Source organism: Mustela nigripes, chromosome 16, assembly GCF_022355385.1.
Source record: "Mustela nigripes isolate SB6536 chromosome 16, MUSNIG.SB6536, whole genome shotgun sequence".
NCBI classification, from domain to species: domain Eukaryota; kingdom Metazoa; phylum Chordata; class Mammalia; order Carnivora; family Mustelidae; genus Mustela; species Mustela nigripes.
The window spans coordinates 20,199,760-20,214,347 of NC_081572.1; the positions used below are offsets into that span (position 1 = coordinate 20,199,760).

General features: G+C 56.6%; 1 protein-coding gene across 1 annotated transcript; it reads left to right on the forward strand.

The window, feature by feature from the left end:
* Positions 1-1,866: 1,866 nt before the first annotated feature.
* Positions 1,867-12,189, forward strand: HAP1 (huntingtin associated protein 1). Its single transcript, XM_059380221.1, is given in 15 exon segments — positions 1,867-1,954; positions 2,573-2,889; positions 2,891-3,108; positions 3,262-3,319; positions 4,412-4,528; positions 4,652-4,826; positions 5,049-5,142; positions 5,208-5,269; positions 5,704-5,708; positions 6,529-6,654; positions 7,038-7,112; positions 7,700-8,050; positions 9,078-9,395; positions 10,712-10,967; positions 12,152-12,189. Coding segments are annotated over 15 exon segments (2,298 nt in total).
* The last annotated feature ends 2,399 nt before the right edge of the window (positions 12,190-14,588 follow it).

A 14,588-nucleotide genomic window follows, 5' to 3' on the forward strand; every position in this document is an offset into this window, starting at 1 on the left:
GCTTTCCTGGCTCCGTTTTACAGATTTTATATATATATATATATATATATATATATATATATATATATATGATTTTTATTAATTTGACAGATACAGCAAGAGAGGGAACTCAAGGAGGGGAAGTGAGAAAGGGAGAAGCAGGCTTCCTGCTGAGCAGGGACCCCCCAACAGGGGACCCACCCTGGGACTCTGGGATCATGACCCAACCCAAAGGCAGATGCCTAACAGGCGCCCCCGGAGGCAATATCTTAGAAATAACATAACTAATGAAGACTGCCCCTCTGGTAAACAGGCAGAGAATTCCCTGGGGGACTGCTGGGGGTGCAGAGGATCTGGCGAGAGGGAGGTGAACAGGCACCAGGGTTCACTCAGCAATCAGGAACAAACAACACTGGCTCCTGAGGAGAGAGACTGCCATTTCAGGGGGACAGATATGAGCTGGCTGGGAAGGCTGGGAGTGTGGCCTGAGATGCAAACTAGGAAGCCATTAATGATTTCTCCCCCTCTCACCCAGACCACCCTGTCAGATGGGTACTTTCCATTTTTCTCATAGTTCCTTATTTGTTAAAAAAAAAAAAAATCACCATGTTCTGTAATTGTCTTGTTTTCTCAGCTATTTGTTTCCCTTTCTAGATCCTGAACTCCAGGAGAACAGGGATCTAGTTTCTCTTACTCTTTGCTGAGAGTCTAGTCTGAGAGTATAGTACAGTGCCTGATGTATTAGGGACTCAATAAATATTTGTCAAGTGAATGAATGGACCCAGATGGAAGGAAACATTTTTTTTAAATTAAAGATTTTATTTATTTGACAGAGATCACAAGTAGGCAGAGAGGCAGGCAGAGAGAGGTGGGGGGGGGGGATCAGGCTCCCTGCCAAGCAAAGAGCTGGATATGGGGCTTGATCTCAAGACCCGGAGATCATGACCTGAGCGGAAGGCAGAGGCCCAACCCCCTGAGTCACCCAGGCACCCTGGAAGGAAACATTCTTATCACAATGCTTATGCATGGGAAAGCTGGTGGACAGGGCATTCTGATCCTCCTTCCTAGGTTGTGTCTCTTGTTCCATGCTGTGTCACAGACGCCCGACTCCCAAGGCACATTGTCAGCACTAGAAGTCTCTGTCCCAGCTGTCCTTGGGCAGCAGCCTTAGTTCTGGGTTCAGGCTTAGCTTGGTGGCTGTGGGGAAGGGGTGCCTGGAATTCCTTCAAGACAGACTCATGTGGAGGGGGCTGGGGGGTTATCACAAAAATCTAGAAGGGAAAATGAAGCCTGAACAGTAGAGGGACTGAAGAGGTGACTGCACAAATATTGAGAAATATTTAGGCGGTAAATCAAGCGGGACAAGTGATTGGTTATCGAAGGGAAGAAAATTGGGGCACCAAGAATAATTCTAAGGCTTTTTTATAAAAAAAAAAAAAGATTTTATTTATTTATTTATTTGACAGACAGAGATCACAAGTAGGCAGAGTGGCAGGCAGAGAGAAAGAGAGGGAAGCAGGCTCCCCAATGAGCAGAGCCCGATATGGGACTCAATCCTAGGACGCTGAGATCATGACCTGAGCCAAAGGCAGAGGCTTTAACCCACTGAGCCACCCAGGTGCACCGATTCTAAGGCTTTAAAAGAATGAGTTCCACAACCATCTCTTTCTGGCCGGCAGATTCTTCCAATCTAAAGGGACAGAAATGGCCACCGGACTCCTCTGCGGCCCCATCCAACTCATTCAGGACTTCGGGTGACTCATAGGTACCCCCTCCTGGGGCGCACTCTGAGGGACTCCTTCCTGTGCTGTAGGGGCGCAGGTCTGGTCTGGGAGACAGACATACTCTGAGCACTGCCTGCCACCAGGTAAGGGATGCTCTGGGGGCATGCAGGACGAGGTCCGAGGAGTCTTCACTTGGGGAGCCTCTAAGTGCAGTCTCCAGGAAGAACAGGAGTCTGCCAGGGTGGAAAGAGGTGGGCAAAGCGAATGAGGGCTGGAGGTAAAGCACCAGCAAAGGTAATAAGAAGTAAGGTATAAGAAAGAGGGCTGTCCAGCGGCTGGAGCACTGGGCTGTGAGCGCGGGGACCACGGTGTGATGCGCCACACTGGGCAGCGCCTGGAAACCATCCTGGAGTTTGGATTCACCTCCCGGCTACGGAGGTGAAAATACAATACTGCCCTAACTCCCAGGTCATATCCAGGGTGGGCAGCCGGCAACCACAGCGGGAGTGGAGGGCAGGGGTGTCCCCATCTAGGGACGTTGAAATCGCCATATCCGAATTCCAGGGAAGCTGCGACTTGGGGCAGAACCATTCTCGGGAGGTGGAGAGGGAGAGGAGAAGCCCTGCACTCGTAACCAGAGCCCATGGAACCGGCTGGGATGGCCGCTCGAATCTTCTCCTTATTCTGATTTTTGCGCGCTGCCTCGCCACCAAGAGCTTCCCTTGTGCGCGACCCCCAGTCCCGGACCCACAGGTTACTCCCGCCCGCCCACTCCCGCGCGTTGTACCGCTCGGCGGGCGCCCACTCCCGGCGCTGGTTATCCAGGCCCGGCTGCTGCAGCCGGTTGAGAACTCAAGTTGCGTCCTAAGGGGTCGGGGCCCCGGTACGCAAGACACGGTTCAGACAGTGGGATCTGGCGGGAATCACCCTCGCACCCCCGCCGTTAGCGCATCTCACTCCAGAGCCCTCTGCGCAGGCACCCGCGGCCGGACAGGGAGCAGGATCCGGATCCCCATCCGTCTCGGGACGCCCTGCCCCAGCTCGCCTGACCTCCAAGGCTGGATCGGGGGCAGAAACCCCACGCGCGTCCGCATTCTCAGCCGCCCGGGGGAATGCCCAGTACGTGCCCAGCAACTCGGACGCACCACGGACCCGCTTCAAATTCCAGGGACCCTTTGGTCCCCGGGGCCACTGGCCTGGGGACTGGAAAGGCGCCGGGCATCTGGAAGCGCCTCATCGGGCGCTCCGCCTTTATTTGGGATCTGGAGGAAGGTAAAGCCGGTCCTCGGAACCCCAGAGAGAGTGGGACGCAGGCATTTCCGTGGAGAGTGGGGCCGCGTCGGTTCCAGGCGCCCCGGCCCTTCGGGCATTCAGTCTTATCGCTCTATCCATTTGTGACGTCACAGTCTGCGGAGCCTGTCCGATCGCCTCTTCTCTATCTCCTCCTCCCTTCTGTCGTCTGCAGATCGTTGACGGGGGGTCAGGTCTAGGGGCTCTGCACGCCCGTTGCTCTGCTGATCTGCGCACTCTCAGCCGCCCCCCCCCCCCCCCATCGCAGTGCCAGGAGAAGGGCAGATGCTAGGGAGGACGCTGCCTTGCGCCCGCTGGGGAAGTGGGTGGGCGGAGTGGAACGTTTTGTCAACCTTCTGGCTGCTGGGGGTCAAAGCCCTGCTTTCCCAAGCCTAGGGATGGGCGGGGCCTCAGGTTTCTTCCCCTCATAGCCTCTCCTGGGTGATTGGAGATCCCTGGATTGGGTCTAAAGGCTCAGGGCCCCCCTACTGCAGTGATGGAAAAGTTTCTTTCTTCTTTTCATACGCAACAGGTGCAGGGTGGGTGCGTCTGTTTTCTGACGCAGGAGGCTCCAAGTGAGTCGGCCTAGACTGCCCTCGGGGTAAGGAGGAATGAGCCAGTCTGTGGCTGTACTTCCACTAGCCGCCTGCATTCTCCTGGGTACCAGGGACCCAGGCGGCGGAGAAGCAGTTCTACCTGAGCTTGGAGGACTGGGATCCTTCACCGTGCCCAGGCCCCTCCAGAACGAGAGTCCAGCTGGTCCTGGGAAGGGAGTGCTGAGTACTGGGGGGTGGGGTGGGGTGGTGTGGAGAGGATATTGGGGGCAGGAAGGGAGCTCAGTCTTCTCCTCCCTTGCTGCTGAGTCTTGTTTTTGAGGGAGCATTTGGGGATCGGACAGGAAATGGTGGGATGTGGGGTGGGATATGCCCCCCTTTTCCTGACACAGCTGCGCGCCCTGCTTTTGCATCCCTGTATCCTGACCGGCCCCCGAGTCGAGATCACCCAAGAAGCTGTCAGGTTGATGTTGAATCTGCTAGAGGACATGGGTGTTGCCTTCCCGCTGGGGCCAGCCTGAGTCTTAGCCAGGCCTCCCCTTTAAATCTGTCCGGAGGGGTAGGAGGCCTGTCTGTTCCCTGCTTCACTGTTTTTCTGGGGGCCAAGCGGGGGGGTCCCTCTTATGAGGTCCAGGCTGGACTTGCTCTTAGAGCCATCTTTCCCATAAGGGGACATGGAGTCAGGCCCCACAGTGGGTTGACGGCAGGTTCTTTCCTAGTACCCTGGAAAACTAGGGTGTGGAAAGGTTTCCCTTAGTGGCCTGGCTTCCCTTTGACCCCTGTGTACTCCCTAGCTTCTCCCACCTGTCTGGGAGATCCCAGAAAACAAGAAAGTATTCCCCATGGTTGTGGGTCTCTCTGTAGAGAGATCGGGACCTAAATACGGCGGCTCACATTGGCCAGTCCCTGGCGAAACAGAACCGTGCTCTGATGGAGGAGAACAGCAAGCTGGAAGCCATGCTGGGCTCAGCCAGGGAGGAGGTAGCTGGGCAGGGAGGAGGGGCACGGGGGGTGCCATCTCAGACCTTCCTGCGTCCCCGCCGTGCCAGGACCTGTGCCTGCCTCTGCCTGCTTTCCAACACGGATCCTTTCCCCCACTGGCAGATTTTACATCTCAGATGCCAGCTGTGCTTGCGAGATGACTTCCTCTAGCTCTACTCCGACTCTGATGAGGAGGAAGAGGAGGAGGAAGAGGAAGAAGAGGAGGAGGAGGAAGAGGAGGAAGAGGCAGAGCAGCAGCACCATCATCCCTATGGAGCCCGTGGGCTGTGAGTGTCCTGCCTTTTCTCTGGGACAGTCTCTGCTCTCTGCCTCAGTTTCCCTATCTGCAAACAGAGACATACATGGTGCACCTGCCAGCAGGGTTGCTGGGGCCAAATGAGACCACCCCGCTGAGCCTGGTGGTGGTGGGGTAGACCTTGGGGGAGCTGGGCCCTGGGTCCCCCAGCCCTGGGCCCTGACTCCCCTTGCTCCTGGGCCCGCTAGGACTTCCGTGTGGGAGTTGAGTCGCTACACTACTGCCCCCAGCTGGAAACCCTGCAGGAGCATCTGAGGCAGCTGGAGGAGGAGAACCAGCCCCTGAGTGAGGAGGTGAGGCTGTGGCAAGAGGGCGCACCCTCTGGGGGGGGCTGTTGACCCCCCTCTCTTTCCCTCCAGACCTTCAACTCGATGCCCTTGAGGAAGAGGAGCAAGGGCTCATCCTGGATTGTGCGCAGCAGTTTTGTACGTGAGGCTGTAACTTGGGGGTGGAGGGCTGTCCCAAGGAGCCAAAGGAAGAACTCAGGAATCATAGACTGGAGACTTGAGCTCGAGTCCCAGCTCTCCAGCATTTTGTAGCTGTGGGAGCTTGGTCAAGTTCCTGATGTCTCTGAAACTTTAGAAAGAGGAGGAATTACCTCAGCCCTGCAGACCTCTCCAGAGGCAAAGCTGAGGATGTGCTTTGCACACACTGTAAAGAGCTGTGCAGAAGCCACGGGACCCCTCTAAGCCTGTTTCCTTTTGTCATTCGGGACACGGGAAGGAGGGGCCTGGATGCAAGGAAGAGAAGAAGCCCTGAGCTGCCAGAAACCAGGCGGGGCACCGGATCTGGGGCAGGGGCCAGTGCGGGTACCTGTGTTTATGAAGATGAGGCAGGCACAGCATTTGTCCCCGAGAAGCTCAAGTCAAGATGTGAGATGCACGTGCAAGATGGCAGGGGCTGAGCTCCCGTGGCCCCCCCCCCTTCCCGCAGGCCTGACCTTCCTTCCCTCTGGGTCCCCCAGCTACCCCAGTGGCCAGGCCCATAGGAGCTGGTCCCCAAGTTCGATTGCTTCCGCCTCCTAAGGAAGGCTCAAGTCTCTTTCGTCGTCCTCAGCCCCTGTCTCTAGCCCAGGCCCAGTCTTAACTGGCCTCCCCTCCTGTACTGCTGTCTTTCCAGGTCCTTCTGCACACAGTCCAAATGAGTTTTCTAAAACCAAATCTGACCATGTCATCCTCTGCCTAAAACCCCAAGCTTCCCATTGGCCAAAGAGTAACCTGGGCCTCCTACCCCAGCCCCTGGGATCTGGGAGAGCCCTCCCTCCCAGGGTCTCGTGATGGGCTCTGAGCCCCTCCACACCCTCTCTGGGCCTTGTCTGCCCTTTTTGGCCTGGCCGAGTCCCACTCACCCTGCAGAGGTCTTAGCTGCACAGACTGTGTAAGGCGAGCCCGGGTGCCGCTGTTGTGACCCCCAGCGTGCCCTTTACACACATTCCTCCCTAGCCCAGAGTGGACCCTGGTGGCATTTCCTTGCTCTTCAGTGTCCCCACTAGACCTGAGCTCTGCATGCGCTGGGACCAGGGCTCTCGGGCTCCTCAGCCAGGGCCTTGCTCCATGTCAGTCAACAGACATTCATTGGGATGAAGACCCAGTGAGAAATGGGGAGTCCTGCGAGCCCCGAGTCCCCTGCCTGAGCTGAGGGGTGGGGTGGACAAGGGCCTCCGGAGGGCCAGACTGGTCCCGAGGTCAGTGCGCGGATGGCTGACCTGTCGGAGGTGTTGGCGCTCAGGACGGAGACCCAAGACCAGCGGCGGAGGGAGGTCACCCAGCTGCGAACCCAGGTCCTGATGCTGCAGTGCTGCTGCCAGACGGTGGGTCTGGTGGTGTGCGGGGCTCCCTCCTCCCTGCCTGGCCCCATAGAAGCCCAGCCCCCTCCTCCCTGCCCTGGGCGCACAGAGCAGCCAGGCCCCAGGCCCCTCTGTGCGCAGAGTCAGAACTGGAGGACATCGGAGAGTGTCTCGTTCTGCCCCCTGGTTGTCCCCGGGAAGGGACCCAAGCCCAGGGAAGGTCACGGGGTGTTCTAGAATGCCTGGCTCTGCTGCTCTATGGGGCCCCATTTCATGTGACCTCTTGCTTCAGAAAGGTCTGCCAAACACTCGGCAGAGTGCCTGGGAAGACTTGCCGGAGCAGGTAGGGAGGCCTCGGGTGGGGCTGGTGTGTCTTGGGTGGGGCTGACTAGTCTTGGTCCTTCCAGTATGGAGCCCAGATGGAGAAGTTGCAGCGGCAGTTGGCTTTGGAGAAGGAAATCCAGATGAGGCTCCAGGATGAGGTGAAGCTCCCCCTGGGTCCTGCCTGGGCTGTTGAGAGCCCCTGGCCCAGAGCCGGGAACTCAAGCTCTTGACCAGCTTGGCTGGCTGTCCTGGGAAGACGAGCTCCTTGAGTAGGCTCTGGGTCTGTCCCTTTGTACACTCTTGGAGTCTGGTGTGGGGCCCTGGCTGTTCAGCTCTTTCTGAAGCAAGAGGTCACATGGAATGGAGCCTGAGTGGAGCAGAGTCCAAGGACCAGCTCAGGGACATCCATCATGTCATTGTGTGGGTCCGGAGCCTGGGCCTGCGTGTGTCTGCAGCAGAACCTGCAGGTGGCTTTCCAGCCGCAGGACCTGCAGGGGAGGTACGCAGAGTGTGGGGGCATGCTGACTGAGGCCCACAAGGAGGTGAGGACCCTCGGCCGGCGAGCCCCCGTGTCCACTGGTCCTGTCACCTGCTACACATACACTGTACCTCTGGTGAGGACCCTCCCCTCCGCCTTCTGCCCTCTGTGTGCTCTCCCCTGCTGGCTGATTTCCATCCCTCATCCCTTTCTGGCCCTGGAAGTGGGGGCTGGGGTTCTGTGGGGATCCCCTGCTCTCCCCTGCAGGAGGCCCTTCCTGGTTTCCAGGAGACCTTGGACGAGGAGCTCAGAATATCTATAAGGAAGATAATCTCAGATTCTGTGTTTTTTATGGAAAGGTGCTCTGCTGGGGCCCCCCTCCCCGGTCCCTGCCTGATCCACACTCACCTTCCCAGAGTGTGGAGAGGGTTTGCTTTTGCTTTCTTTCACTCTTGGCTCCCCACATTAGCTGCCTGGCCCCTCTACCCCCCTTTTCTCTGTCCATGTGGGTGGGCCTGTCATTTCTCCAGGGATTTTTCCACACTGGGGCCCCAGGGACTTTGCAGGTTCAGCTCATGTTGTCTTGGGACAGTGATGGCCCTTTTCTCTGTTGAAGGAGTCACGGGATAATTGCAGAGGAGACGTCACACCTGGGGTAAGCTGGCCAGGTGCCCCCCATCACCGGCCTCACTTTTAGCAGCCAGACAGCCACCTGTGACCCTGCCATCCTGGAGAAGGCCCGGCTCCTGGGGCTGGCTGGGCTGAGGTGTTCTGGGAAGGGGATGCCCCCTCTTCCTTCCCACTTGCCCATAGTTGGCCAACTGACTTAGGCTGTCTCACGTGGGGACTGAAGCCTTCTCTTCACCTCACCAGGGACTGAGGGGAGAATGAACACTGGTGTAGGGCTGGGGACGTCTGAGACTTGAGTCCCCACCTTATTCCTTTATTGACTGTGTATCCCTGGGCAAATGGCTTGACCTGTCTGAGCCTTATTAAAATGGATTTGTTGGGGTGCCTGGATGGCTCAGTGGGTTAAGGCCTCTGCCTTCAGCTCAGGACCTGGGATTGAGCCCTGAGGTCCTGGGATTGAGCCCTGGGATTGAGCCCTGGGTCCTGGGATTGAGCCCTGCATCAGGCTGGGATTGAGGTCCTGGGATTGAGCCCTGCATCGGGCTCTCAGCTCGATAGGGAGCCTGCTTCCCCTTCTCTCTCTACCTGCCTCTCTGCCTAAAAAAAAAAAAGGAATTTGTTCCTATGGCAGTTAGCTGTGGACTGGGCCATGAAGGTTAAATCAGGGAGAGGAATATTATCCTTGCTCCTCTGGGGTGTGCACAGGGTAGGGGGTACCAGGGGCCTGTGGGGCTTGTGCACGGTGGGTGACCCTTCTTCTTCCTTCTTACCTGGAAGCCTGGGTGCTGGTTCCCAGCCCCCCCACCCCGCGACAGAAGTGGGGAGGAGCCGTCGGGTCTTGGGGGTAGACTGGGACAGAGAGCAGGGAGCTCCTCAGCCCTGGTGGCCAGGGATGTCCCTCAGGAGCAGATGATGGGGGACTGGGGGCTCTGGCTGGGGTAGGCTTTCAGGGGCACGGAAAGACGTTCCTGTCTCCCTGGTCAGGTTCAAGCTGTGCGACAATGAGGTGTGAGAGCAAGAACGGGGGTTTGAGTCTGAGAAGAGGTTAATGACAGCTGAGGATTCTGTGCCTTCAGAGGAGCTGGGGGCCACAGAAGAGGGGGTGCCTGCTGTGGACGGGTTGACAGAAGAGGCAGAGTTGGTGTTGAAGGAGGCTGAAGCCTGGGAGGAGCTGGAGCTGGAGCTGGATAACAGTGTGGTGACCTCGACGTTGGAGGCCAGTGGCTTGGGCCCCTCTCACCTAAGCATGAAGCATGTCCTCCAGCAGGTGGCTGACTGGTGGGACTCGGGGTACAGGTGGCAACTTCGACAGAAGTTCCAGAAAGGTGAGAAGGTGAGTGTGCTCCCACAGGGGTCACTTTCCCCCCGACCCCTCAAGTCCCCCCCACCCCACCAGTGGGACAAGCTCATGGAGTGCTCACTGACTCCAACCTGGCCCCACCCAGTGTGCTTATTTGCATGGACTTTGCATATCATTTACATAGGCAACAGGGGACTGTGGTCCCAGGGCTCATTTATGTGGAATTTGCCTAAGATTCCAGAGCTCTACCTGCTTTCCTCCTGGGGGGCTGTGCTGGGGGTCAGTACCAGGACTGCTGCCCTCCATGACACCTCAGCTTCCTGTCTCTGCTGCCCCCATCCCCAAGGCTCCCCAGCCCTAAGGCAGTGGCAACAGCAGTCCAAAACAGTGTGGGGGGCGCTATGGCAGAGCAGCAGCCTGGGTGCTGACCCTGGACTTCCAGAGACTGGAGGAGGACAGGGCCAACCACTCTCCCGGGGACAAAGAGGGGGGTGTTTTGGGGCCACCCAGGCCCTTGGGACAAAGGCCTCTGCCAGCAAGGGTGATTGGACGGGTCCCCTGGGTGAGTCTGAAGATGGGCTAGGGTCTTCTCTCCCCAGCTAGAAACTCCACAAGTTTTGGAGAGCTGCACCTGCTAAGTGTCAGCTACCTTCACGAAGTTCACAGAGATGCATTGTTTCCTTTAATTGTCATGCCCATAGGTAGAGGTGCCCTCCCCCTTTGTTAGGTGAGAACAGAGCTAGAGTAACTTGGTGGCCACACAGCTGGAGAGGATCTGAGCCTGTTCTCATCAGCGCTGTGCTGAAATGATTCTCCTAGCCTGTCTCTCCCCTCTGACCCTGTCCCAGTGCTTGCCTAGCCTGCTCAGTCAGCTGTGAAATTTAGAGCCTGTTGCTAGCCTCACCATTGTAAGTGGCCTGCCCCAACTCTGATGGCCTTTTGGTCACTGCTGGGCAGCTTCATCAGGGTTGCCATGGACAGTTGTGCAGTTTTGTTTTTTTTTTTTAAGATTTTATTTATTTATTTGACAGGCAGAGATTACAAGTAGGCAGAGAGGCAGGCAGAGAGAGAGGAGGAAGCAGGCTCCCCGCTGAGCAGAGAGCCCGATGCAGGGCTCGATCCCAGGACCCTGGGATCATGACCTGAACTGAAGGCAGAGGCTTTGACCCACTGAGCCACCCAGGCGCCCCCAGTTGTGCAGTTTGTATATCGAACAGTGACCTCTATGGCCGGCCAGTGGGCAGTTGCACAGTGGTCATTGTGACTGTCTTTCTGATATAGTTGACAAGGCCTCAGCCCTACCCACCATCCAGGCCCCCCAGTTAACCTCCACTCCCCTTCTCTTCCAGGCTTTGCTGTGTCCCAGCAGCCTGCAGAGGCTTCACAGACAGCCTGAGGCCCATCCTTCAGCTAGCTGCCCGGCCAAGTCCCACCTGCTGCAGAAACCTCCTTCCCGGGGCTCCTGGGTGGCTCAGTGGGTTAAGCCTCTGCCTTCAGCTCAGGTCATGATCTCAGGGTCCTGGGATCGAGTCCCACATCCTGCTTCCTCCTCTCTCTCTCTCTCTCTGCCTCTCTGCCCACTTGTGATCTCTCTTTGTCAAATAAATAAAATCTTAAAAAAAAAAAAAAAAGGAATGTGGGAAATAAAAAATTTCCTATACTTCTTCTTTAAAAAAAAAGAAACCTCCTTCCCACCCTCCCAAATGGGACCCTCCTGTGTCAGCGGCGCACCTTCTGCCCTGACGAACCTGGGACGAACCTGGGCTGGGCCTTGAGGACCCAAGCCTGCAGGCTTTCTCGAGATAAGGGGCTGAGCCCTCGCGGTGCAGCTGGGCCTGGGATCACGTGCTAGTCAAGGGGGCGGTGGAAGCCCAGGGGGAGGCCGGCCAGTTGCCAGACCTGGCTCTGAGCTGTGTCGGGGCGGGGTGGGGTGGGGTGGGGCTCGGGCCTGGTGCAGGAAGGTGTTCTGACGACCCTCCTAGCAACATGCACCTTGACCCCCAGGGACCTGTCCCTCTTCCTCCATTCTTGGCCCTTTCCTCTCAACCCGTCACTACTGTTGGAAACCCAGAGTGTCTATATGTGAGGGTGAGGGACCCCTCTGACCATTGGGGACCGCCTCTCCGCTTCCCTGCCTGTGGCGCTTGAGTATCTCGGCTCCCCGCCCAAGTCATCCCCTCCCTGTTGCCTTCCCCTCCTCGTTCTTCATTCCAGATGTTCTGCCCTTTCCTACTCTTTATTCCTAAACAGCTGGACTCAGGGGCTCAGGACCCCCCTCGGTCTGACCCTACTCCTTGCTGTGCTACTCGCTCTTCTGTTCTTCTGTTGCTTGTCAGCCCACACACTTGCTGGTGCAGGAGATAAAGGACCTGTGTGCTACCAGGCCTGCACTCTGGCATCTTTCTCTGGGAGCGTGTGTGTGTGTGTGTGTGTGTGTGTGTGCATTCGTGGGTGCGTGCTTGCGCATGCAGCTTTTCCTGGGGCAAAGCTGTGGCGAGACAATGGACTTTTGTTAAACACATGACCTAGTCCCATCAACAACCGTGTGGAGTGGAGTGGCGGGTGATCTTACAAATGGTGTTGGAGGATGAAACAGGCCCAGGCAGATTAAGTGACCCTCCCAAGGGTCTAAGAGCCAGCGGCGGAACTGGGATGTGAACCCGAGCCCTCAGGCATCCTGAGCCCGTGCTCAGGCAGCCTCCCTTCCCTATTTTTCTGCCCCAGGAATTCTAACCTAGTCCCCTGGCTGTGAGGGGTAAGACACCGGCAAGAGTCGCCCACTGTCTTAGGTGGAGGTTCCTCAGACCTGGAGTCAGACCTGCAGTAGCATTTGAAAACCAGTAGTTTGTTTGGAAGCTGATCCAGGAAGCACTTCTGGCTGGGAGCCGGGGGCAGGGGTCGGGGGCAGATATTGAGAAGGAAGAAAGCTAAAGGACATGCGAGGCACTGAGGGTTAACCCTACTGTGGAATTCTGGAAACAAGTGTACCCTTTGCATCTCGGGTGTGGCCTGTGGACAGGTGTGATCGGCATCTCCTGGGAGCTTAACAGAAAGGCAGATTCTCAGGTCCCACCCCAGACCTATAGAGTCAGACTCTGCATGGTCACAAGGACGCTGGGGAATGCACGTGCATGGAAAATTTCGGGACCCACCGAGATGGAGGCCCTCTGGGTTATCCCGCCCAAGGGATGAGGAAGCTGGGCAAGCATCTCCCAGCTGACATTTGTTACTGGCAGCCTTGGGCCTTAACGTCACGCTCTGTGCCCCATGCGTGGGTAAGGGAAATGCTGCTGGCAGAAAATTTTTTTAAAGATTCATTTATTTTTGAGAGAGAGAGAGTGAGAACAGGAGGAGGGGCTGAGAGAGAGGGAGAGAGAGAGAAGCAGACTCCCTGCTGAGCGCAGAGGCCAATGGCAGCTGCATCCAAGAGTCAGATGCTTCACCGGCAGAGCCTCCCAGGCGCCCCAAGAATATTGATGCTTCTAGTGGACCATGGCCAGCACATGCAGGAATGGATACTTGTTTTTTTTTTTTTTTTAAGATTTTACTTATTTATTTGACAGATAGAGATCACAAGTAGGCAGAGAAGCAGGCAGAGAGAGAGAGGAGGAAGCAGGCTCCCTGCTGAGCAGAGAGCCCGACGCGGGGCTCTACCCCAAGATCATGACCTGAGCCAAAGGCAGAGGCTTAACCCACTGAGCCTCCCAGGCGCCCCAGGAATGGATATTTTTAAACGATTACACTTTTTGTATGTATGTATGTTGCCATGCCCAGCATGGAGCCCAATGTTCGGCTTGAACCCGTGACAATGAGATCAAGAGCCGTGTGCTCTACGGACTGAACCAGCCAGGAGAGGTGCCACCTTGCACTGTCTCTCTCTCTCTCTCTTTTTTTTTTTTTTTTAAAGATTTTATTTATTTATTTGACAGATCACAAGTAGGCAGAGAGGCAGGCAGAGAGAGAGGAGGAAGCAGGCTCCCTGCTGAGCAGAGAGCCCAGTGCGGAGCTCGATGCCAGGACCCTGAGATCATGACCTGAGCTGAAGGCAGAGGCTTTAACCCACTGAGCCACCCAGGCGCCCCTTGCAGTGTCTCTTTAACGTGGGTGGAAGCGTGATGGCATTTGCATTCTCGGCCGTGGCAGCTCAGGCCCTGTGCGTGACAGCTTTGGAATGATCTGGGTGTGCCTCCTGCCCAGTGTGCACACATACCGATAAATGGCAACTTCTAAGCACTGATGCAGACTTGTAAACCAGTCTGCGGATCGTGGTTTTTCGTTTGGGCAGCTGACATCAGCTTAGGCTCGTTTGCTCTTGACCTGTTCTCCTTGCCCAAGACCAGCAGGGCTCTTCTTGGCCACCCGTAGGTCTCCAGTTTAGGAGCCCCATAGTCTAAGCTGTTGCTGCAAATCCTATGGGTTAAGGCTGCCTGGTGAGTAGGTCCACCTTGCCTCTGATGGTTAAGTGGGTTAAGTGCTGCCACTTGGTCCCCTCTGCCCTGAAATCCTGTCATCCCCACTGACACTAAGTAACCTGGGTCCATAGCAGCATCTCCTATGTCAGCCCCAGGCTGCAGAGGACAAGCTCCGCTGGGCTGCTCAACAATGCTTGCTTGTCCTCACAAACACGTTCCTTATGTCCTCCAGAAAAGGACTGGTTTTTGGATCCTTGCAGGGACCGGAGTCACATGGTGGATGCTCTTGTGTGACATGGCAATTCATTCCAGGGTGCCTGCTCATCTTTTGGCTCCTTCCTCGGTCCTCTGCTGGGGCAGCTTGGGCACTTTACTTGCTCCAGACTTTCAGGGAGTCACGCCCATCAAGGCATGAAGACGGGCTCCGCATGTCCTTGCCGGGAGCTGAAAGCCTGACTCGTGGGAGACAGTCCTCCACTCCTGTATCAACAAACTCTCCGTACCCAGTCCCCAGCCCTCCTCCTTGGTCTGTCAGCCTCGAAAATCCCCTCCTGTGTGTGCTTTCTGGTTCCTTCTGTGCCATGTTTTCCAGCTTCTTCAGGACCTGTAGTATTGTGGGTGAATAATCCTGTTTCTGCCATGTTTGGGACTGTGCTTCTGCACAGCCTAAGACTTGACCCTAGCTTTTGGTGTGGAAGCTCTGAAGGGAGGCAGGGGCCGATTGCGAGAAACATCACTTCGCAAGACCTCTGCCTCAAGGAGGTCTGGGCATGGTCTCCAGGGATGGAAAAGCTGCTTTCCTCTGGCAAGGTGG